Genomic DNA, 24039 nt, shown 5'->3' with positions numbered 1-24039 from the left:
CTTGAGAATAAAAAGGAAAGCACTAAAATAAAACTTTACTACAAATTAATGTCAATACATGTAAAATCACAAACATTTGTGATTAATCATATTTAAATATTAAAGCCAAATAAAAAAAAAAGACAGTGAGGCATGGAAATAGTCTGGCACCACCCTATGTAATAGGTTACAGAAGAATAAGATAGATTCTTGGAACAATTTTTTTCTTTAAAATGGCTAGCTCATGAATAAGGTCTACTGATGCATCAAGAGCAATCACTAACAAACATTACAATAACATATGATACGATCACACACAAGAATGGAGCTCTCCTTCTTAGACACTTCATCTTTCTTAATACAACAAGCACAACAATAAGCACAGGCAATGTAATCTGATTGAGCACCAAGGGACCGGTACTCTTCTCCCTCTCTCCCCCCCCTTGATTCAGATATCACTGCTCGATGAGATCAGATAGGTCACGAGGAATCATAGGGCAAGCAGAATAAATACACAATCCCCACAATATGAACTCATACCCATGGCAACCTGCAATTGGACCATTCCTATTCTGGCCTTGCCCCTCTGGGTGTCAATGCGTGGGAGGCCAGCTTGAAAGGCAGGTGATACGGCACAGTGGGATCAAATTAACACCTCTTGAACCCTTGGCGCGGGCATCTCATTTACTTCAACCCTCCAACTAGCACGATGCAAACAAAGGCCAAATTTTTAATACCTTTTGCCACTACAGCATTCTCTCGATGAATGCTATTCCCGGAAAGGGAAAAAAGGGGTACAGGTGAGTATGAGTGTTATTGCTCTGACTTTGAATGCTGCCCTGAGTTACATGTACATGTAAGTACCAGTACGTGTATGTCATGTCCACAGACTTTCAGATCCTTTCAATCCCTTTCTTCCAATGAAGATTTTTCCTCAATTCACTTAGCACAATGAAATTAATTTTATGATGAAATTTGGAAGTGACTACACACGTTCAAATGCAATTGGCTACGCACGTGCCCTACGCTTGTGTTTGGTCAGTGCTCTGAAATGCACTTGGTGTGGCAACCGTTTCAGTTAAAAGCAGTTACAGTTATCTCCTCTGATTATTTTGTACACTGTAATGTTGGAGGTCAGAAGCAAACATCCATGTATTTATTACTGGCCCAAATAACCGTCCGTTTCCTATCGACAGATAATGTAATAAAAAGACTGTGTTTGGTAAGGTCCATTATCACTGACATTCCTCTGAAATCTGCTTTAAGTGCTGTCATGCTACACTGGGCAAAAGACAGAGAGCAAACAGACAATCGTCCAGGGCCCCTGCGCCACCCTTCCTGCATTCCTGACTTATCGTGCTTATCAGCACTGATCCCAAATTTCATCTCTGAAATTGCTGGGCAACGTCACGCCCCAATTATTTATTTTTCCCCCAAGTGAAAATGGAGCTCTCTTTTTTCTCTAGACGGGTACATGGCCGATCATTTTGAAGGAATACAATGACAACAGGAAGAGTGATGATTTCAGATTGGTCGTCCATGGCAAATCTAATTGCGACACTGGCATACATAATTATCTTTAAACACTAAGAGGAAATTGCCCCCCCCCCGAGTTAATTAATTGATGATCCCTTACATGTACACGTATGTTCACACATGTAAAATTTAGTACTCTTCTACTTATTACTAGAAACCCTAGGGGTGAACAAAGCTGAAGTGTTTTTTATTATAAAATTATCACAACCAACCAGCGTGATTTGGTGTGATTAGTTATTGTGAATTACATGTACGTACATGTAAATCTAACCCGGACCAGGGCCGTTTTAAGATACTGGTTATGTGGTATAAACAGGACTTCCATAAATCAACTCAAAAGACTGGCTTTTAACAGTCATTTCAGAAATTTGGCAGAAAAATTATCAAAATCACAAGTACATTGTACATGTGTGCCCCAAATGCTTACTTTATTCAAATTTAATACAGTGAAGAAAAAAGTGCCAACCGACCGCGCACTTCTGAAAACTGCATCTGTATTTAGTTACGTGAGAAAAATCCAGCAGCAATCCAATTACTACCACCAACCTGCAAGGACTGGATTTGTGGGTCTAACGCACCCTTGATAATCAGGCCATATCCATGATTGAATTCATGAGATTTACAGACCGCTCTCTAAAGTGATGGTTCACATTGGTGGGGAGCTAAAACCTGAATGGCCTCACGCACTGCATCACGGCAGGAGGGATTAGAATTTAAGAAGCCATCCAATTACAGCAATATTCAGCTTTTAGGCAGAAGACTACAGGGTTTTTCGACGTATCTTTTCCACCAACATGGTACACAAATTCAAAAAAACTGTTGCATACAAATCTTGCAATATGCACTTCTTCTGTACACACGTATGGCATGCTGCCCAGTGGCCTTGTGATACATGTACATGTAAAACAATGGTCTACTGAAACTTGCAAGGAACTACCAGTACAGCTGGAGGGCTTTCAAGGAAAATGATTCAACGCAAGGCTTGGGCAGCATGAGGCTTAAATTAAAACAGGTACAGTATAATATTTCTGCCAGGCTACTCCAAAGGTTTTCTTTTCAGACTTTTCACACATGACATATAGAAATTCAGAACTCATTGGATAGGTACGTGTGCTTTGTCTTGTTTGATTTTTTTATAAATTACCGAACTGTTTGAGCCCAAAAGTTAATTCCAAAATCATATGAAATATACATGAGAAATATGAATTACATGTCATACACATACTGGTATGTACTTACAGGTATACAAAACAGAACCAAAAGTGCTCAAGTTTATGAAATAATGTACATGTACATAATTTGGAGCCTTTGAGCGCCCAAATCCAATTGCCAAGTACAAACGATATGACAAATTTAAGCCATCCCATCTCAGCATCTACAGACTTTATACCACGGCAAACTGGTTGTTCATTTTCAATTGCGAACCTAATAGTTTATGTACACTGTTAGATCAAGGACATTTTCTACACTGAGTCTGGATTTTTTGATGTGTGGAAGGTACCAGGTAGCTGAAGGAGTGATTCAATGCATACACAGATAGAGGGCCTCAAGCAATTAACTAAGGCTTCTAAACATTGTTGATGTGTGACATTATTTTAGGTTATTGGCGATGCCGTGTAATTAATCAACTTTTGTCTGACGGTCTCAGATAGGTGGGGTATACTATCCCCCTCCCCCCAAAAAAGTCATTCAAAAAACCCTGCAAAATGCACTGCTTTTTCAAAAAGTACAGAATTACCACATTGCTTTAAACTGTAAAAGAAATGTATGTAGAGAAAAATTAGTGTATCTACATAGAATGTGATAAGTGACAACAGATGGAGAAATGGTTGCAAACAAAACAGACTATTCAGCTACATGTAGGCATACATGTACATGCACATGCACATGTAGGCATACATATTACAAGTCAGAAAAATGTATGCTCCTGACCAAAGGCAAATAAAGGCATAATAAATTAATGGCTTGGAAAAGGCTGGGTCTCTGAGGTTTTTAAGAACAATACCACACTGCTTGCCTAGATAAGGTCAAGCTATAAATAAATGTAATTATGAGTAAAGGAAGAGGGCTGCTGGCTGTACAAATTATGATAGCTATGCCCACGCAGAAACAACAGACAGACAGACTTGGGCAATGGCTGAAAACCTAACAATGGGAAAGTTTTCCCCAAGGAAGGGGTTTGGATCTGGAGGCAGGCCATGTTATGAAGAAAATCTCTGCACCTGTTTTTCTGTAAAGGTCAAAATGTTTTTCGTACGGTATGCCGTGTGCACTGTAAATTGGCTTGTGTTTGAAAGCCAACCAAAAAGCCATCCCAATCAGAGAAACTACATGTACATGTACGTACATTATGCATGTCAAATGTTTTAATCATAGCGACCTTGAACGTCCCAAGTTTATGGGCTTCTAGAAGATACCAAGACCAACCCACATACCGGTACGAGTAGCATGTTTGAAGTTGAAAGATTAATAACCAGTTTGAAGTTAATATTTCATGACGTTCTTGAGTTACAGTAGGGAAAATTGATGGATGGATGGAAAGAACAAGGCAGACAAATTCTGTCACTTCACCTTCACTGGAAAAGCATAAAAACAGACACTGTGATGTCGTTAAATTTATTCTAATCATGCTACATGCGTACATGTACGGTACATGCAGCAATATCCAACAATGTAAGAATTCTATTGAAATCTGACACAGAACAAAAGATGTCCAACATTTATTAAGCCATTTGTTTGTGTTCGACCAGGATTTACGTTGAGTATAATTTGTTTTCATTGCCCTTTTCCCCTAAAGGACCCTAGAGGAAGCACCCCCGTACAATGCACCCCTACCCGTACAATAAGTACACGTACATGTATCATGTACAGTGTACCAGTGCATGTGAAGCAATTGACAGAAACACCGTTGTGTACGTGCACTTCCAGTTTACCTTGTGGTGACTGCCTCAGGAACATGTACAGTTTCTCACAAAATGCCACACGGCTTAAGTGGCATAAGTGCATGCATAAACATGTTACATGTATACAGTACATGTACTTACATGACACAACGCTTACGGGCAAATAATTGCCCAGCAACTGGGAGCTTCCACTTGAAATGTGACATTTCTGACAGGAATTTTTTTCAGGCAGGAATTCTCTACTTTCATAACGGACAACTAAAGCTAGGGGCTTTGATGGGTTCGAACCTCCTAACTGAAATCAGTTTGGAGGCATGTTTTGGCTTGTCTTTTGCTGGACAGGACCCCTGACCAAGCATCTGAAATGCTATCACGTCAAAAGCCTTTGTTACTATCAATATTTCAGCCTCGTCAAAATGTTGAGTGTCTCCCTTTCACTGCGCAGCCGCATATTGACACAAGTTCCACAGGGTCTCTAGTCAAACCCCCAGGTCGTGAGGCAGACTCCGCCCCTGTGCACTGGAGAGGATGATGGACTGGATAAACGAATGCCTCACAGATTTACTTATCTTAGAAATTGAGAGTAGCAGTCTTTCATGGTTAATGTGAATGACCCCTCCCCCCCAAAAAAGGACAAACCTGAATGGTTATCTGATTCTTTCTTCCTTATTGCAATTATCACGTGTACGCACAAACTATCTGTTTGTCTTGGGCTGCCTTAAGGCAACAAATGTATTTAAATGGATATTAAAAGTTCCGCTTTGTTTGGCTTCATATTCTAGAAATTTTCTCAGCCCAAAGGTTGGATAATTCATCCCATGACGTCCCCCAAGTGTACCATACACATTTGCAGGTACCAGGCTTTCTGACACCACTCATGAAAATACATGTATCCATTGTGATTCATATCTACAACAAGACTGCAAGATAAAAGGTTGGAATGACAGTTACAGAAAAAAAGTCTGATGTCTTATGCAGGTACATGTACACGTGTACATTAATGAATGGGCACTGCAGAAAATCATAAACTTGTACGTGTGCATTGTGCTTGTGAAGTGTTGTACATGTATGTAAAAGTACCATTGTCCACGATACATGATACACGTACATGTAGGTACTGGTATTAGTTACAAAGAGCTCACTGGTTTTACCATGGTAGACTGGAAAACGGTATTAAAGCCAGGGACCTATAATACAAAAACAGATGTTATGTATTTGAACTGTGTGGATTCTACAGGCAATAATTTGAGTGCAGTGAAGCAGTAAGAGGGGAATGATATGCACATCTCACTCATAAACCTAAAAGGGCAGTGCAATTTCCACAATGTTGCTGGTCTTGCGTCAAACTAATACATGTACATGTACATAGTTAAGAAAAGTGAAACAGGATCATCTTTACAATACAGACACAATATGCCAAGAAAATGTAAAATTATTTTAAAAAGGGAGTTTAAAAAGTGGTCCAATCTGCAAATGGAAGATGAGCCTGACACACTAACCATGACTGATCACTCTAATTTTGTCAAATGTAGATTTCATACTTGCGACATCAGGACTGGAAGACTCTCAGATTTTTGGAATCTTTTTGTTTCACGGGACCAGCGATGGAAGGGACTCCAAGATTCCCGAGAAAAAAGAAACCTCCACACAATCAACTGCATGTACACGTAAACTGCAAAAAGCTGCTTGTGTATGAAATCCTTATAAGGTAAACTAATGGAACTGCAGCAGATATGAAGCATTTGCAAATCTCTGTGTAAAAGATGGGGGATGGGTGTATTTGAGATTTCAATTTACCATCATAAAATTTGCTCAGGCTCGCCTCGATAATCAAGTAAACACAAGAAACATTAACTACAACACTGGAGGCCTGGCACATTTTGTGCAAAATCATTAACAGAGATGTTGTCTGTATGCAGATACTTGTGCATGAAGTGTGTGGGTGGTACTGATGAAACCCTCATCAGTGGTTCCATCAAACCCTTTGTCAGCCCGGGCAGCCTATCCAGTATATCTAATTATCAGTATTTTCCTAATCAGCCACACACTGTACATGACAAATAACAGGAGGAAGCTACTTCCATGTCAGCAGCAAAGGAAAGAAACAACGAGCAGGAGAAGCCTTTGTGGGAGGGAAGAGGTTGCAAAACAGCTAAATGAAATAAAAAGAAAGCAAATCCGATCAAAGCAATCAGAGAATGGAAAAAATGACACAGGCAAAAGCCCAGGGGGATAGATAACATACACGTGCATGTATGTATGCAGGAGGACATGGGGGATGGGATGAGCAACCGTACGTAATAGCCTTACCGAGTTGGTCTGCCAATGACTTCCCTTTCTCCGTCGCGATGACTCTCTCGTCTTCCATGTCGCATTTGTTGCCGACGAGGATAACTTGCGCATTGTCCCATGAGTACGTCTTGATTTGTGTGCACCTGCGGATAAATAAAAATGACAGATCAAAATCCCGAATTTCAACTTGAGAGCGGCTGATGAATTTATCCACTTGAGATTTTCCAGGAATCAAAATCTGGAATTTTAATTTGAGAGTGGCTGATGGAATCTTATCCACTTGAGATTGTTCAAGAATACGCTCTAGAATTTCAACTTGACTATGTCTGATGAACTTTTCTACAAGTTTGAGATGTTGCAAGAAATGTTGAAGGTGCATACAAGCACCGTGTTTAGACTGCCAGGATAATTTTTTTCAGACAGCGTTGATTTTTAACACAGCAAAGGCTCAGATTTGGGAAAAACATGCAAATATTGAGTTGTTCATTTCAGTGCAGGCTTCAATGGAAATGTAACTGGTGGGCATGGTTCAACGTCTGTGGGTGGAGAGCAAGTTTTAATTGGCCCGACTTACCAATCTTGAACGCTGTTAAACGATTCTTCATTTGTGACGTCGTACATTAAAATGAAACCCATGGCACCTCTGTAGTAAGCTGTTGTGATGGTTCTGTACCTCTCCTGCCCTGCTGTGTCCTACAACAAAGCAAGCCAAACCAAGGAATGATTTATTAGAAAACTTCATTATCGCTAAAAGAAAAAAATGAGGCTTTTTCCTTTCCAAATTTTGCCACAGTAGTCCTTTGGGTGACACACCACATACATGTATGCTTGCTCATGTTGGCATGTTCTTCTCTACATATAGAACTTTGCCTGAAATTAACACGGCACCGTGGTTTCTGCTGTTCCTGAAATGTACATGTAATACTCTCCCACTTATCATAGAATGAATATGGCACGGATATCGATGACGCACTGCATGAAAATGCTGCAACAGAGTTGACATACATGTAACTCACTCCAGTTTAGATACATAGACCAGTACATATTGATTCAACATACATGCATATGCATGTACATGTATATGTTCATAATTTAAGCATTATTCAAAGGTTTACGAGGCTCAAGATGGGAATATGATTGATGGTGGTTAAAAAACAGGCCAATTCCATAGGCTTCATACTTCAAAATCTGGACTTTACTGGCAGGCACTGCATGATGTTGAGAGATATCGGTAATGAAATTGGCTTTACAGTACTACTCCCCAGAATAAACGAAACATCACAAAGAAATTCACGATACATTTTGAAATGACAATTTGTAAAGTACACTCAAAATGAAATTACATGTACATGTAAAATGCTCCTGACAATATCTTTTGCATATACATGTATATTCGATGCAAACACTACCTATATGGTGTAAGGTTGGGGGACTCAAGTGAAAGTAAGAAATGACACCACTGACGAGGAAAAACAGATCATTATTAATTAACCATACGCGCTGGCCTTTCCTGTGTGCTCACTGAACTGTGAAGTAATTGTATCCTCCTCCTATCAAGGATAACGATCTCTGTTACCCATGAGGTGGATATGGATCGACTAAAGGTATTTCTGAACAACAGTATTAGCAAAATCCAACTTAAATGTAATGGTTATTGTTAACATTATCTATTCTGTTTGTTCATAACTGACGCTACCATAACTGCACGCACTTGTGTATCGGTACATGTACATGTACGTGTAAATGTATTTGCATACATACAATGAAACTTAAGTATTAAATTTCTGAGTTTACTCTCCAATTAAAAATGAAGCAACTTCATGTACATGAATTTCTGAAGCCAACAAACTAAACCCTAATTTGCTAACAATTCCTCATTGGGTCCTAATAATAATGGGTCCCACATTTACTTTATCGGCAGAGATCTGCATTGCTAATTAGGAACAAAGGCCAATGCACAATTTACATGTATTGTGCAAACAATATTGGTCTCCAATATTCCAGTGTAGCTGTTTGTGTTCCATCATTAACTGACATTCAATTACTACATCAATTTAATCAATCCAACAAGTATCAGTATTACTGGTAGCTTACATGTTCATGTGCACATGTGTGTAGTGCGCATGTTCACGGTAGCAAAAAAAATGCATTCCTTCAGACACGTCATGTACCAGTACATGTCCATCATCATTAACTTCAGTAACGACCACAGTTTCATGTTGATTTACTTGTATATTACATTAGTAGCCGAGTTCCATTTGACAAACAAATTCAAGCATGTAAGGAATGCTAACACACATGGCATGTTCACAGGAAGAACCAAATGCCGCAACACTCTCTGTGGGTTAATTCTTCATTATGTTCGCTCGCTTGTTTGCAGTTGTCGGTTTCAATGCTTGGGTTTACATCTCACGCTCCTTAATGCCCATCCTGTCACTCTCCAAGCATCGCCTACAGCTCTTCCTTGCCAGGTGGGTAAATGAAACGGGGGGAGAACTAGTGAACATCAGTGTTTACAGTCATTACTACACGCAGGTATTGCCATCTTCCAAGAAGAAACAAAGTAATGTTACCCCCCAAAAGAAACCCTCAAAATTTGCAAGATATACACCCACATGTAGAAGTACTAGTAACAAAGGTTTGCAATGCATTTCATTTCATGCTGATACATGGAGGAACACTAATTTCTTAATTTAGGCTTGCGTGCTATTTGTTTGTGGATCACAAAGTGTCAAACAAAGGCACAAATGTTAATGCAGGTATCGGTAGAATGTTCTGACTTCGGACATGACCAAGGGCACAGTACGGTTAAGATACCGGTACACCGCAATGCACACGTACCACTACTCATATGCCGGGTACCGGTACATAGAATAACATGTCAAAAACGTTATCGCAAATTTTAAACAATAAAATTTTTTAAGGAAATGATGACTTGTCTGCTTTGGTAGACTGAGGTTTATTTTAAGGTTCTGGAGAAACAACGTTGCTTTAATATGCATTTCGTGTCGCCACCGGAAGGTTCTTATGGGATGACGTTCGATCAACCATGCCATTTATCATCAACCTTGATGACCAGATTTTATTGACAAAGCAAGCGTGGGCTAAGTGGACGCCAAGTAAAAACAACACTCTGCCAGAGATGCGACCACAAGTCTCTTCGCATGAGTCACAGTTTGTAAGTTGGTCTACACGAGTGTGCCTATGAATGTACTGTACATATGCAACATTCATGAAAAATCTACTACATGAGCATGCTGCCTGAATGATGCTATTAGTGAATTTATTGTTAGTTTGAAATTATTCTTGGGCATAGAGTACATGTAGGCCATACAAATGAACACAGTGGATGAACCCATGGATTATATCATCAAGAACTCCCTTTCTGGTGACAAAAGAGATACAACACAAAACCTGAATATAATTACTGCCAAGCACTTGGCACCTACATGTACAATGTACATGTACATGTACATAAATGCACATGTGAACATGCATACACAAGCCAACAGATTTGTGCAGATTCAAATGAAAAGTTACTACGCATGCATGCTGATTGGATTGAAAATTTAATGTGTGACATTTTGCACCATACATGTACATGTAATAAGGCCTGTGTCCTTTCTCTTTGGTCTAACCAACTGCGATGGATGTGCTGCTTTGTAATGCAAACAGAAGGCCTTCAATACAGCTACATGTGTACATGTGCCGTTATTAACCCAAATCAAATTGATGCATGATGCATATACTTTATATGCCTCAATTAAATTTGCCAAACAGATGACTCAATACCGACTCACTGTGGTTACCTTCAATAAATTTCCATTATATTGCTTCACAACTACCAGTACATTAGTACTACTAACGTGTATAATCCTTCAGTTTCATATCAATCACCAGCATAATGCAGGTAATTCTTAAAATCAATTTAAAGTCAATTTTCAAATACGATCTACAAAGGAAAATAAACTGGAGTATCCGCCCACAATTAGTCAATTCTGTAATTACAGAGGTATTTTCCATTGCTACTCGGGTTTCCCAATTTGTGCACCATATCAAAAAAAAGGAGGGTTCCTATGTAAATTTACTCAGCTAAGCTCCATAAACGCGAGCACTGATGCCACTTTACATGTGACCTCAAATCCCTTTCATCTGGCTCCACTGAGCAAGCCGCACGCACAGGAGCAGAGTCGTGTCGTGTTTGATTAAGCCATGCCCACTATTCCACAGGGTTGGCTTGACATTTTCCGTGAATATACACGTCAGCGCGGTGTGATAGACTGCCATTGTATTATTAATCTTCTTTGGGTCCAGTAATACCATATGTACATGTGGCCATTTTAAAACTACATGTTCAAATTGTCTTTATATCTCAGGGGTCTGCAAATGAAGTATTTTTTGAAAATATTTTGTTTTCTTTCCTAATGTTGCTCTACACTGAAATAACCTTCAAATGTACCGGTCCGTGTGACGCAAGTTTCCATCTAAACATTCACTGAAAGGGAATGTTATCTTTCATTAATTTTATTATAAACTCCCAGTGAGTTGAAAGAACTGTTCTTTATGAATACGTACATGTATTAAAAATATTCAGTTTTTAAAAAGACAAAATTAATTAATCGCTTGGCCCATTTGATTACAGAACACAGCGAGAGAAAACCTCCAAGCTTTTCAGACTATCCTTAGCCTCAGGGAGGTCAACACACGGAGATGTGCATCTTACCGCAGATGATACAAGATACCCAGCAATGGATATATCACGATATGAGATGACGACGTGAATGCACATGTATAATGAGAGGTGGTTCAAGTGGAATGAATCATCATTCTCACGCTAACATTCAAACTTAGGAATTGATAATGAGGTTTTCTGTGCATAATGTATGCCTTGAACACAGGCTTTTGTGACTCCTGTAGTGTACAAATGTACATGTACATTGTATAATTGATGCGCATATTCACTGTAAAAAGAGTATGAAAGAAAGCATTCAAAATGTTACGAATCCTGTATCAACAAAAATGTCTAGGAATGTCCGTGGGAAGAGCTGATTTTTGACTCGGCTCTGCCTTCCTAAATTCTACAAAATCCTTTTATTTCATTTTAATTATTTTAAACTTTTAAAAGTGTCAATACTAGGTTAACAAGCTGGTGACCACACATACAGTATCACATTTTCTACAGTAAATCAGAGTTTACAACTGATGAAAGTGTGGCAGTCCTACACTGGCCCAGTGACCTGCATGGAAAGCAGTCACATTATCAAAATGTTAGTTTTACTTTATAGCGGTTGTCCGTGTGGAACTTTTCAGCAATGTAAAACAGAGAAGAAAATTCTTAAACAACCAAGCTTTGTGGCTGCCTACTTAGTTTTTGGACTTAGTTTTGTCAGCAGTCTCCAAAGTTTTAAAACAAAACAAAAAAGTCCAATGCAAACACAGCCAATGGCATTGTTTTCCTTGCCACTTTCTTCAGTGTGGTAATCCAGGCACACAAAAGCCAAACATTTGAGGGGGTAATGTCTTTCCACATGACACTTCATTCACACCTCATGAAATCAGATTACATTCCTCAGTGTGCTGGGGTAAATATTTAACTAGCCACCTATCCAGGAGATGCTTGCTGAAGCCATTTGACAGTAATTACATGTACATTAACATCCAGAGGGCTACACTGATCAGAATCCAAATGCTAGAGAAAAGAGGGACTGAATCCAAGGAAAGGACTCGAATGGGTCCTTCCCTGACTAGTAAACTGTTCTTATCTTTTGACTGGAAGTTTTCCATTACAGGTAATGTACCGGGGTAAAAGCCTTGGAACACCTTGACAAATGTTGAAATATGGCTCATTTTAATATCTCAAAAGCTACATGTAATGTAATTTGTTCTGTAAGGGTGGAAGGATCACCAAAGGTCTAAGCCCATTAAACAGCAGAATGGAGTCAACCACCACTGCCCACCACTGCCGCAACCACAAAGTGACAAACAGAAACAAAACAAGCACCAAGTCTCACCCATATTTGAAGTTTGACTCTCTTATCTGATCTGAAGACTGTCTTGACTTTGAAATCAATGCCCACCGTACTGACAAACGCCGACGTGAAGGAATCGTCTGCGTACCGGAAGAGAAACGAAGTCTTGCCTACGCTGCTGTTGCCGATGATCAGCAATTTGAACATGTAGTCAAAGTTCTGGTCAGCAGCATCTTTTTGCCATGATCTGTTGTCAACTCCAGCGGACGCCATCTACATGGCCAAGGAAAAAAAAATAAAAGACATTACTCTTGTTCTTTACATCACATCCAGCTTTTATAAAAATTGGTTAAAAAAACAGTAAACGAGCTTACAGAAATTCTACAGTGTCCAACCCTTACTGTACCCCTTGCAAATTAACGAATGTACGGTACCCGGTACACGTACACGAGCATGGTAAAATCCGAAAGAAAAGTTACATGCGCATGTATGTATACAATGCTATACAATGTGCTGCTCTATCATAGATAAATCGACTGAAATTCTGATATTGCTGTTCAACTTAAACTTCCATACTGTACTTTAATCCTTTTATTCAAGGCCAAATGCTTAAAGCTGGGTGTTAATGCCACACAATCTACTGGTACTCGGTAACAGTGTGAACACAGACAAGTTCTGTCACTGTTGAATAGATCTGCAGGGACAAGTCTTTCCAATATGGCCATCACTGAGGCTGACAATCCAAGCGTTTGAATTTATGCATTATTATCTAATGCACTCATTTGCAAGCAGTCTGTAAAATGTAATTTCTGGAAAGGACTGATTTCAGAAAGAGGAGTGGCCATACAGTCACTGAAATGTGTGACAAAAAAAAACGACACAAACTGGACCATGCCCTTGGAAATACGCGTACATGTATTTTTAAACATTTAATATGTTTCCTTTCATGAAAAGCAAAATGGGGGGGGGAGTTCTCATGACTAAATTCTATCTAGTCCATTGTTAGTGTTTCTCCTCTCCCAGTCATGATTCAAATTTGAACATGAACAGAATGAGCCACTGGCCATGCTGGCGGCAGAAGTGGCGGGCCAGTGCATGACCCCCCTATACTTTTGGCAGCTTGGTCCTGGTGGTCTCAAAACCATTCCCCTCCCCCTTTGAAAATTATTCCACCTCCACTTTCAGCTAACCTTGGGCAATAGACCGTAAGCTGTGAATGGGCTGACAGTCAAGGTAAGATCCCTATTAATAGATGACGGAACAAAAGCCGTATCTGAATAGCTACTGACTTTAAAGAATCATACATGATTAAGCTGACAGAAAAAAGTAACACCCTTAAAAGCACCTGCTCAGCATAAAAGCTCAGAAAGTGTATACATGCAAATCTCCTGTTAACCTTAACATTTGCAGAATTTAATAACATTCACCACAAAAAAAATCTCAAATGCAGTTTATTAAAAGCAAGAAAATTTCTGGGGGGGGGCCATTTGTTTTGTTACCCTTTTTTCTCTATTGTTAAAGTCTGTGGATTCTTGAGGGCTAACTAAGAGACTTTTCATTCCACATTATGCACATTGGGAAACATCCACTAGAAACCTTCCCTAATTCCCCAAATTGTCCAATTAACAGGAAGCCACGGCAAATTCCTTCAATTTCAACTTCCAACAGGAATTAAGCCTAAAAAAAATTACATGTAGGAGCAGTGGCTGGTCTCTATCACCTTCAAAATCCTCCCAATTTACCCAAAAACCTCATTTCGTTCTGAAGGAAAATGGATCTGAGAAGGGTTCAGTGTTGAAATGCCTGAAGCAGTAGTCATTAAGACACATCGTGGGCACAGTCCCCTCAAACCGCTGCAGGAGGTTCTCTGTCTCTTCCAAGACAGACATTTGAAACATCTCTCCCAACGAGCAGATTGATGGCGGACATGGTGATACATTGCTTCACACATCCATTACTGGGTTCAGCTATTAGTAATTCCTGATAACCACAGTCAATTGCCTGATATCATACCAGGATAATCATCAAGGTAATGGATCCATGCTTCACATCTACAAAGGCGAGACGACTTTGATATATTTGCAAGTTGCTAAGCAACCACAGAAGGTTGACATAAGTGGACGTTCTCGAGACGCCAGCGGGCTTAGTATTTTCCATTAGCTTGTTTTATGTGGAAGCATTCCAGTTGGTATTTTAACACCATACAATTAAGAGCACAGTGACAACTCAGTACTTACTGAAGTAAGCCTACGATTTGGATACTGACTGGTACAAAATTTTAATGAATTGAAACATATGGAAACTGCCATTCAAGGAGAGAATTTTAAGTCATGATCAAGGTATGCACTGGTAGCGAGGGGGGGGGAGATGTAATTGTACACCCCTCCCATAAAAAATTCATCACTCCCCACTGAAAATAAAGAAAAACAAAGAAAATAGTATTAAGAAAACACTTTGAATTACACCCGCAGTAACATCCAGCTCCTCTACTTGCCCCCTTACAGTAAGAAACCCTAGCTTCACTGTCAACTCTACTCTCTAATCTGGTTTAATTCACATGCTCTACTGATAACAAGCACCCACTGGCCTACTGTACACGCATACTTCCATCTCTGTCAGTTCTGTTGCTATTGTGAAGCAAGGCGGACACAATAGGAGGGTATGGGCAGAGGGAGCAAGCCCCAAAGAAATGAATGTAGGATGTCTCCATGGATTTAGTGTAAGCACATGATGCTGTATTACCTTGATGGCTGCCTGCCCCCAAGGGTGAAAGGTCATCAAGCAACTACATCCCCCAACCTACCCCTTCCTCCCCGTCCCACCCTATGAAAAGGACACTCATGAATCTGCTCCAGAGTAATTCAGGAATGTTGATTTTACCAGTTTTAATGCATGCAGATGCAATCCATGCCCAAGTTCACCCACTTCAAAATACATGTACATGTGTAGGTCATCAACCTCAACCCCAGCAGTGATAACCATAAATCCTCCCAAAAAAGTCTCGTTTCTGGTCAATGTGCACATCACTGTATGGCCTGGGCGTCGGCAAATCAAAGTTTTTTTATTTGGTACAATACGATGTCCAAAAGCTGCCAAACTTGCTTGATCAACTGGAATTCTGCAACTGTGTAATTCATAATGTGTTTTAGATAGGGTATGGTTGAGTAATATGTAAAAGGAGACCATCTAGGCCCCCATACCGGTACATTTAGTCAGGCACACTTTTTCAGATGATGTCATTTCTGTATTATACATTTACATCTGGGAACCAGACAAATGAGGTGGTCTCAAGTCCTGTGTACATCGAGAAGCAGAAATCACTTTTAAACTGTAAATAGTGAAGGGGCCAGTCTATTTCAGTAGCAAGGCCATGTGTTCTAAAGCAAATGTATGTACATCATTTCTGGGAAAAAAACAGTGTGGGCCAAAAAAAAAAAATGCATGACTGTACAACTTTTACAACCAGTTCCTGACCAGAAACCAGATGGAGATAGATGGAGGATTCAGTACTGTTTGTGTTAATGATGCCCCAACAGAGAAAATGAAAGATCTGTTAAAACAATCTCAGTTGAAACTCGAAATCTTTAGAACATTTCACAATTATTTAGAGTACTACTTTGAAGAACTTTCAAGCTGCACATGCATGAACATTGAACAATAATTTCTTCTACTCTCCCTAATGGACACGTTGGCCAATTCACAGAGCACACTCATCCCTACACGTGTACTTGATACATGTAGCTTTATTAATCTTATACAAATGGGTAAATTAAATGGGGAATGAGGAATTTAAATGGGGAATGCGGAATTAAAAACAAATTCAGCCAAGTACAGATCTAATCAAGCAATTATAATTAGAAGCCATTAGTGAGTGGGCACAAGGCTAACACATACACAGATGTGCAACAAACATTTGGTCCAACTCCAACCATTCTAACATTAACGCATTCAAAACTATACGTATAGACATACAGTACATGTAAGTTGGGCAACAATGGACGTTTCTATTGTCCTCTTTATTCAAAATGTAACTTTTTTGGAAGGCCTCTAATATGTTTTGTACACGTTTGGCAATCCTGCACATGTCGGGAATCGTAGACGGTCATTAATTCTTTTGTTTAAAGTCCACAATTGTTTGGGAACATCAGTGCATGTATACACACATGTACACACAGGAGTCTCCATTGTAAGACAGCATATGGCCTGTATGCAATTGAGGTGATACAGGTCTTGAAATTTCAATTTGTTTCTAAATTACTGCTTTGTCTACATACTGTCTATGTAACATGATCTTCATGTACCTACAGTATATATAAAAACAGATAAAATTTTGGTATTTTTATCAATCAATTTTATATAAACTTTTTATTTGATGTGGATACTGATATTTTTACTGTTTTCTGTTTTTTATAGTTCCTTGTAATCTTTATTGTTTTAACGTAATAATTGTAAATCAAACTGAAATTCAGCCTTTGGCTGAGTGAGTTTGGTTAATAAACCATAATATAATGATATATGGCATGGATGATAAACATTTGTAAATATACATGTAGGCAGTCAGGAAAGCTGGTATCATGCTACCCATAGCTATTTTATGATTTGACAGTTCCATCTGGTCTAGTATTGTCTGTCAATAGGAAAACCTGGCTTTCCATATACGGTTTGGTATGATGAACACCAACAGAAGGCAAGTTGTTAAGACGTAGACAGTCATAGAGGAGACAGTGTGTGATGCCATTCTATCAAAATGTTTTAAACAAAACTGCATCCAGAACTCGGAAAATTTTCACCAGAAAAGCCTTTTTAGGTGGTGATATGACCTTGATAGTTAGACCAATACTCCAGTTTGATGTACACATATTTTGTTAACGGTTTTCTATTTTGTTGAAAATGGGGGTGTCTTTTTTTTTGTAACAAGAAGAAATTGTCAAAGTGCATGGTAGTAATCAAGAAAGACATCATTGTACGCCCGTCATGCCAGCGTATGTTTGTATAGGCCTACTCTGGCAACTCAAGTCAAGACAGACAGTCAGTAAAAGTTGAACCAAGTCAAACTCTGCCCCATATCGCTGTCCCTGTTTGTATCAGTTGGGAAAGTCCTCAACAAGACATCATCACAAGGGACCCTCTAGCAACGCTGTCAACAATTGTAACAATTATATGGAAACCAGGCTCAATGCGCATGTTTATAATTTACAATAATATACAGCAAAGAAGGATCAAAAAGCAAACTTAAAATTATCTCCAACTTCATTCAAGATTTAAGAAAGTGTGATGAGATTTGTCAGCACACATCAAATAAACATAGAACATTTACAAATTTGGACAATGCAAAGACAGAACAAGCTACCAATTGTTAGAAAACCTGGAAATACCTAGAAGTTGATCTCATTCAACTAAGAAATTAATAAAAAGCAAACTTAAAATTATCTCCAACTTCATTCAAGATTTAAGAAAGTGTGATGAGATTTGTCAGCACACATCAAATAAACAAAGAACATTTACAAATTTGGACAATGCAAAGACAGAACAAGCTACCAATTGTTAGAAAACCTGGAAAAAACCTAGATGTTGATCTCATTCAACTAAGAAATTAATAAGTCTGTTCTCAGCTGAAAAAATAACACAGACTTGAATTTGATACTGGATAGTGCACTGAAGAAATTAATTGTCCACCTCTCACATAACACACGTAGCAAGTATAATTAGATATTGGCATGGTGGAGAGTCATTTGCATACTCTTAATTAACATACTGGATAAGCCGGACACTTGTTATTGACTACCTTGGTGTAATCGATCATAAGGAATGTCACTGCTAACGGACACTTACAATGCACACTGGCTATTCCCACCTGCAATTATGTAGAGGATACATGTAAAGTGCACTTTAAATTATAACACAATTGCAAGAAGAAGCCCATTCGAAACTATGGCAATAGCAATTAAAATTACATTATTAATTCAAAAGTTGGCTGACTCAACTACTGTATCATACAAAATTCAGATTTAATTGTGCCTTTCATGTTATTTCATTGTAGACTAGTGTTGATCATTAAATTAAAATGATTCCTGGGAGCAATTGTGAAAAATAAAATTCAAAAGTGGAGTCAAATGAGACAAATAGTTCATCTTCAAGAAAGCAGGTTTGTCTACAGTATTTCTGGCTAGGCCTACGTGATGTACCAGTTGGCCTAATGAACACTGAACATCGTATTCAGATGAGATGTAACTTGTAAGCCATATTACCAGTATCACTGGCATTTTCTGTTGTGTTACCCTAGTTCTTTTTTTTTCTTCTTTGTTTTTTTTTAGAAAATCAACTGAACAAGAGAGGGAAGATTAACTAGTGGTACATGTCTTCATGGTCTTGTGTGTACACAGACGAATGCATGATAATCCGGAACGAATTGCTCACAGCTGTAGGCCGAAGTGTACACCTCTCACAGCAGGTGTACATTCAGACCTGTATGTGTCGAGTACATGTGTACGGACTGCATTGTTTTGATCGTTCTGGATGTCTGTCGTAACGTCAGTCCCGCCCACCTTGCGCACCTGAACAACAGTGCAACGTCAGATGCCATGTTTTACAACCTCGGCCGAAACACAGAGCTGCAAAATCAGCATCAACAATGCCAAACGACAGGCGCTTAACAGCCCCAAAGCCCTCCAAATGTCACAAAGCTTACCTGTAACCCACCGTCGTGTCGCATAATCCGGATCACCGTCAAGGAGAAAATATAACCGGTCTCTGCAATTGACACCCAGCCCCGACAAGACTAGACCCTGTTTGCACCCTAGACGTACCGCAGAACTACCTCCGCACATGCATGGCCGAGCACTCAGCCAGCTAGCTCAGCTCAGACCGCGTACCGTGCTGCTGCCTCTGTACACAGATACAACACTCAATCGATCCAACCCTTAACGTGCATCCAACCACACACAAGCTTTTTAATATTGAAATTAGGGTTAGAGTCCTATTAAAGTATAATGCCGCTGGGGCCGGCCGGCGGCTCAAAAGACGAGAGGCTGTTCATTTGCATCAAATTCAGCGTATTCGCGATACACAATTGGATAATTATTTCGGAGATTCATTTGTCCTTTTGCCCCAAGCCGCATGATGAACTTATCTCAGAATCATTCGGGAAAAGAATGACCTCATAAATTATTAATTTCATGAAGGTCAATTTACACTCCACGTCAACAGTACGCATTAAAATCGGCATGTAAAATCAGTGTACATGTATTAGCCAGTAGTTTTTAAATGTCAGGCTGCGGACAGGGGATATTTTTATGAAGATGAAAAAAGAATTATATTTTCATCGGGATATCTGAATTGAAAGTAAGAGTTAGGGCATACAAAAATTCCATCATGTAGACGCACATTCGGAAAACCTAGGCTTCTTTGGCATTGCAAATTATTCATTTACTTTCAATTATTTTGAGGACAAAAACCTGTCTACATTTCCTTAAAAATTAAACTGTGTAAAGCGATGATCATATATCCGCCGCAACCCCGTGAGCGAGTTAGAAAATTTACGGCCTTCAATGAGTACACTCCCGTTCATCCGCCCGCCTACCACGCGCGCGATTGTCGACCATATACATGAACACGTACATTTAAAAGAACCCCCTTCCCAACTCCCTACGCGATAAAACGATCGAGGAACAGAAAAGCTCATAAGGTCGGCGCCACGGCAATATAGTTTCTACTATAGTTTCTGTAAGGATTATCGCTGAACAATAATAAAAAGATGTACTTACCGTGGATTTAATGAAAACTGCACCGTTGAACTGAAATAAAATCCAACTGAGTAAGGCCTTACGTTAAAACGTGTAACTGCACAGTGGTACATAAGCGTGCGATGCATATCATGTAAGCCGAACATGAATAACAGGTGTTTAATTATTCCTTGGTACCCACAGTGTACGTCACAGCGTTCGTCATACGCATGTTTGTGAAGCCTGGCTGTGGGTATTTATACTAGTGAGAACGAATGTGCTTGGCGAGGCGGATCCCAGACTCTGGTTAATTAGATGGGGAGCAGCGAAAGCGTCACGTTAATCCCGCCTACTTTTTATACCACGCAGTCTTGGTATTTTTATTTCTCCAGATTCGGATAATGGTTATTTTTGACAACGGCCTTAGCCCAATTACATTCAGAGCTAACCGTTAATGAAAGAAGTATTGAACTTAATGTTAAATACAGAATGCTTTCGCACGTACAAAAACTTATTTCGTGCATTATGAAAAAAAATTCAGAAGATTCATGCGCGCCCCTGAACGTGTATTTACAAATCCCTTTGGGATCGATTAACAATCGATTATTAATGGTCATTCCATTTTTTCCAGGTTTTCAAACATTTCTCCTCGCAAACGCAGTTAAAAGTTAAATTGTTTAAGCCACGCCCCTTTTTATACAATCAAATTTTATTTACTCCTCCACACTCTGTACAAATCCTTCTGAAGTAAAACTTGTGCCATTTACTTGAAGACGACAGACATATTTAATTCACGTGAGTATGTTTACAAAGTTCAGTTTAACTAAAATATAAATTTGAAGAAGAACAACCACTATCGACGGCCGATCCATCGCAATATTGTGCCCCACCCACCTCACTCAGCGAAACTGGTCTACAGAGGGCGCTATTTAAATTCAAGCTTACAATAAATCTGCCCGCATATCAAATTTGGGAGAATGAAAAGAAACTGCCAACACCACCATGAATATTTTAAAACCAGATGTAAGTTACAGACGTTTTTCTCTGAGATACCTCTTCTATGTCTTGAAAAAAGTACCCTCACTCCCCTATCTGCTGATCACATCAAATTGTTTTCTGAGTACAAAGGTACAAAATGAAACAATTTTGTAAAATGCAAAATAAATTGTAAGGCAAAAAAACACAGAATACACCTAACAAATGACTTTTTATGGAAAAATTTCCATATTATGGACAAGGGATTATAATGAAACAATTTTAATTTGGAATTTGAAATAGGTCTCTGATGGAGAACCTGTGCCTATGCACAAGGAATTATCTTCACACTCACTGCATCTACTTGGCTAGGCTAATTTATTACAGTTCAGAGACAAGAACTCTGAACCCTTTCACCAGGAATCCTTTCAAGCTACAAATATTTAAATAACAGAAACACTAACTGACCACCATGTTGCTTAGCAACACTTCACATCTGTTGCCTAGCAACATGACACTCGAACATGTCACCAAACTTTGAACTGGCTGACTAATTCTTGAAGAGATTTCAGCAGGGCCGGGGAGTGCTCCTTCAAAGCAATGGCAAGAAGAAGCGGTTTGCTGTCAGGGGCTTCACATATCTCCACTGCTAGATTCTTGGCCATGACATGGGTAATAGGCTGGAAGAAAGGAGAATTCTTTCAAATATCAGTCACTTTAACGTTTACTGATTCTAGAAACGGATAAACAACACAATGAAGAAAAACTGCATGGTATAAGCATAGTGAGTAATTTTACATAGAAATGGTGAAAACTTCTTCAACTGAGTATAATTCTTTTGCAGTTTTTCTGCAATTCCTATGATTGTTTCTATTGCTTTCAAATTACCCTGATTTCAATCAGAAATCTCTGACATTGTTCCCAAAATTCCTGCCATGGTTCTCAAAATGACTAATACATACATTTTCAATCATTATTTCAAGAAGGCAAACTGTGCATCCCAACATAACCACCCTATGATTATTCCACTTGCCAATATTTTTGTGCAAACTGATCTCAAGATGGTGGAACAGGTGCACAACAAACGTCTTGGCTCAAGTGAAAAACTGACTATAGCACTTCAAGGGAATAACGTTTTTACCTCATCTTTGCCCAGAAGTACTTTTGTCGTAAAATTCTGCTGCCGTGTGTCAGCTGGAGTGGTGTCTGGAATAACATGCACCTGTCAGAACAAACACTCCATTTCAGTAATTGGCTTCATTGACCAAGCATTATAGTTTTGAAACATCTGCACAGACCCTGGGCAAATGTATCTCTTCCCAAGGCTACTTATCTGTACATTTCACAAGCACCATGGAGTTTAACCAGCCCATCGGATCCTTCCTCAACTTCCTTGTTAATTTTCAGAAATTTAGTATATTTACCTGCACATAATTATTTATGCAATGAATTCACACATGGGTGAGGTAAAAGTAGGGTGGAGTGGGAATTGAATGGGGGGGCGGGGGTAAGGCTGACCTTTGCCCTTAACAGAACAATGCCTGAATAGATGAAAAAAATTAAACAAAGTGGGTTAAGCCCGGCCCTTAATTTTGACACTTCATGGTGTGGGTTTGGATCAAGGAGGGTGTTCATGAACAACTTACTATCGTCCCTAGTTTCTCATATTGCGTTACTGCCACGAATATCCTGTCCTTGAAGGCTGTACACACAATGTCTGTGTGAACTCCATCAATTGTCGCTGCTCCCTAACATTCAATGAATTAAGAAAAGCAACGAAAGTTAATCAATTTTTTTAGCGTGCGACACAAAAGGCAGAATGATAGCATCTTTCTGTCACAAAAATTCCATTAACAGCCAGTTACTGCATGGAGAAATAAAAGTCTATTTTTTTTTCGGTACACTCTATGTTGTCGCCTGAGTCTATGGGGTTAATGGCATACTCAACTCTATTGCACAATAGAGAACGCAACCAGAGGCAACTAATCCCATAGTTCTAGGGGTACAGCCATGATTGCAGCATGATACCCCGATGTACAGTGATAGCTTCAGTGGTCCAGTGGTTAATGAGACATCTGCCCCATCATTTAGCCGGAGGTTCCTACTCTGTTCCAAGTGCTGCCACAGCGATCTTGAGAGAAGTTTCCTCACCTGCTCTAACTTCTAAGATTTACATGATTGGCATCTTCCCAGACACTGCCAGTTACCAAGTGAACTTGTTATCTCTGACTTTCTGCTTCTGCTTCTTACTGCAACAAACTCCACACTGGGATGTTCACTAAATCTATGCTCGTGTAGCTCGGCCCGGTGTTTGCCTCACATCACTGCCATGACTGCAGTTCACAGCGCCACGCTGGAATGAAGGCGGTTATCGTGGTGCAGCACTGCAGTCAATGCCAAGTCATGATAGATGATCTTTGTGATGATGAAATTTCGACCATAAACTCACCTGTTTGGTTACGGGCAAATCTTCACCAGCCATTTTGACACATCAATTATTGGTAAATCAGGGGTAGGGGCCAACTGAGAGTGAGGCAGCAAAGTAAGAACTGAACTGAAGCTTAAAGAACGGCACATCACACGTGCCAAAATTGCAGCCAGACAGGTCACTTGGTGGCGCTCTAAATGTAAACACGTGTCTAGCTAGCTAGCTAGCTCGTTGTG

General features: G+C 39.5%; 2 protein-coding genes across 3 annotated transcripts in view; both read right to left on the bottom strand.

Moving 5' to 3' along the window:
* The window catches only part of LOC110988465 (ras-related protein Rab-3C-like), a 40317-nt gene extending 19728 nt beyond the window's left edge, over positions 1–20589 (bottom strand). The window contains exons 1-4 of one of the 2 annotated variants that reach the window (XM_022251974.2): positions 20443–20589; positions 12722–12952; positions 7285–7403; positions 6729–6853 (exon numbers count right to left, since the gene is read on the bottom strand). In XM_022251974.2, the coding sequence (XP_022107666.1) occupies positions 6729–6853; positions 7285–7403; positions 12722–12952 (475 nt within the window). In that variant the 5' untranslated portion in view covers positions 20443–20589. Of the gene's footprint in view, positions 1–6728; positions 6854–7284; positions 7404–12721; positions 12953–19367; positions 19624–20442 lie in introns of those variants that run through there. The other variant, XM_022251973.2, reaches the window with a different exon arrangement.
* A 548-nt stretch (positions 20590–21137) lies between these two features.
* On the bottom strand, positions 21138–23981 carry LOC110988473 (proteasome assembly chaperone 3-like). The gene is made up of 4 exons (XM_022251993.2): positions 23825–23981; positions 23022–23123; positions 22517–22597; positions 21138–22055 (listed from the first exon to the last, which is right to left on the bottom strand). The coding sequence occupies exons 1-4, from the start codon at positions 23855–23857 to the stop codon at positions 21903–21905; spliced, it is 369 nt and encodes a 122-aa protein (XP_022107685.1). The 5' UTR covers positions 23858–23981; the 3' UTR covers positions 21138–21902.
* Between the last annotated feature and the right edge of the window lie 58 nt (positions 23982–24039).

Source organism: Acanthaster planci, linkage group LG12 (genome assembly GCF_054643075.1).
Source record: "Acanthaster planci isolate LZ-2023a linkage group LG12, COTS_SCS, whole genome shotgun sequence".
In the NCBI taxonomy this organism is placed as follows: Eukaryota; Metazoa; Echinodermata; class Asteroidea; order Valvatida; family Acanthasteridae; genus Acanthaster; species Acanthaster planci.
The sequence above is the reverse complement of the archived record's forward strand: the minus strand, read 5'-3'. Positions and strand labels throughout refer to the sequence as shown.

Bases quoted from the DNA above. Each gene is read 5' to 3' on its own strand.
- LOC110988473 (XM_022251993.2), bottom strand. From the start codon at position 23,857: ATGGCTGGTGAAGATTTGCCCGTAACCAAACAG. The intron at 23,124-23,824 runs GTGAGTTTATGG...ATTGAATGTTAG, and splicing joins ATTTGCCCGTAACCAAACAG to GGAGCAGCGACAATTGATGG. The intron at 22,056-22,516 runs GTAAAAACGTTA...CCTTTCTTCCAG, and splicing joins TACTTCTGGGCAAAGATGAG to CCTATTACCCATGTCATGGC.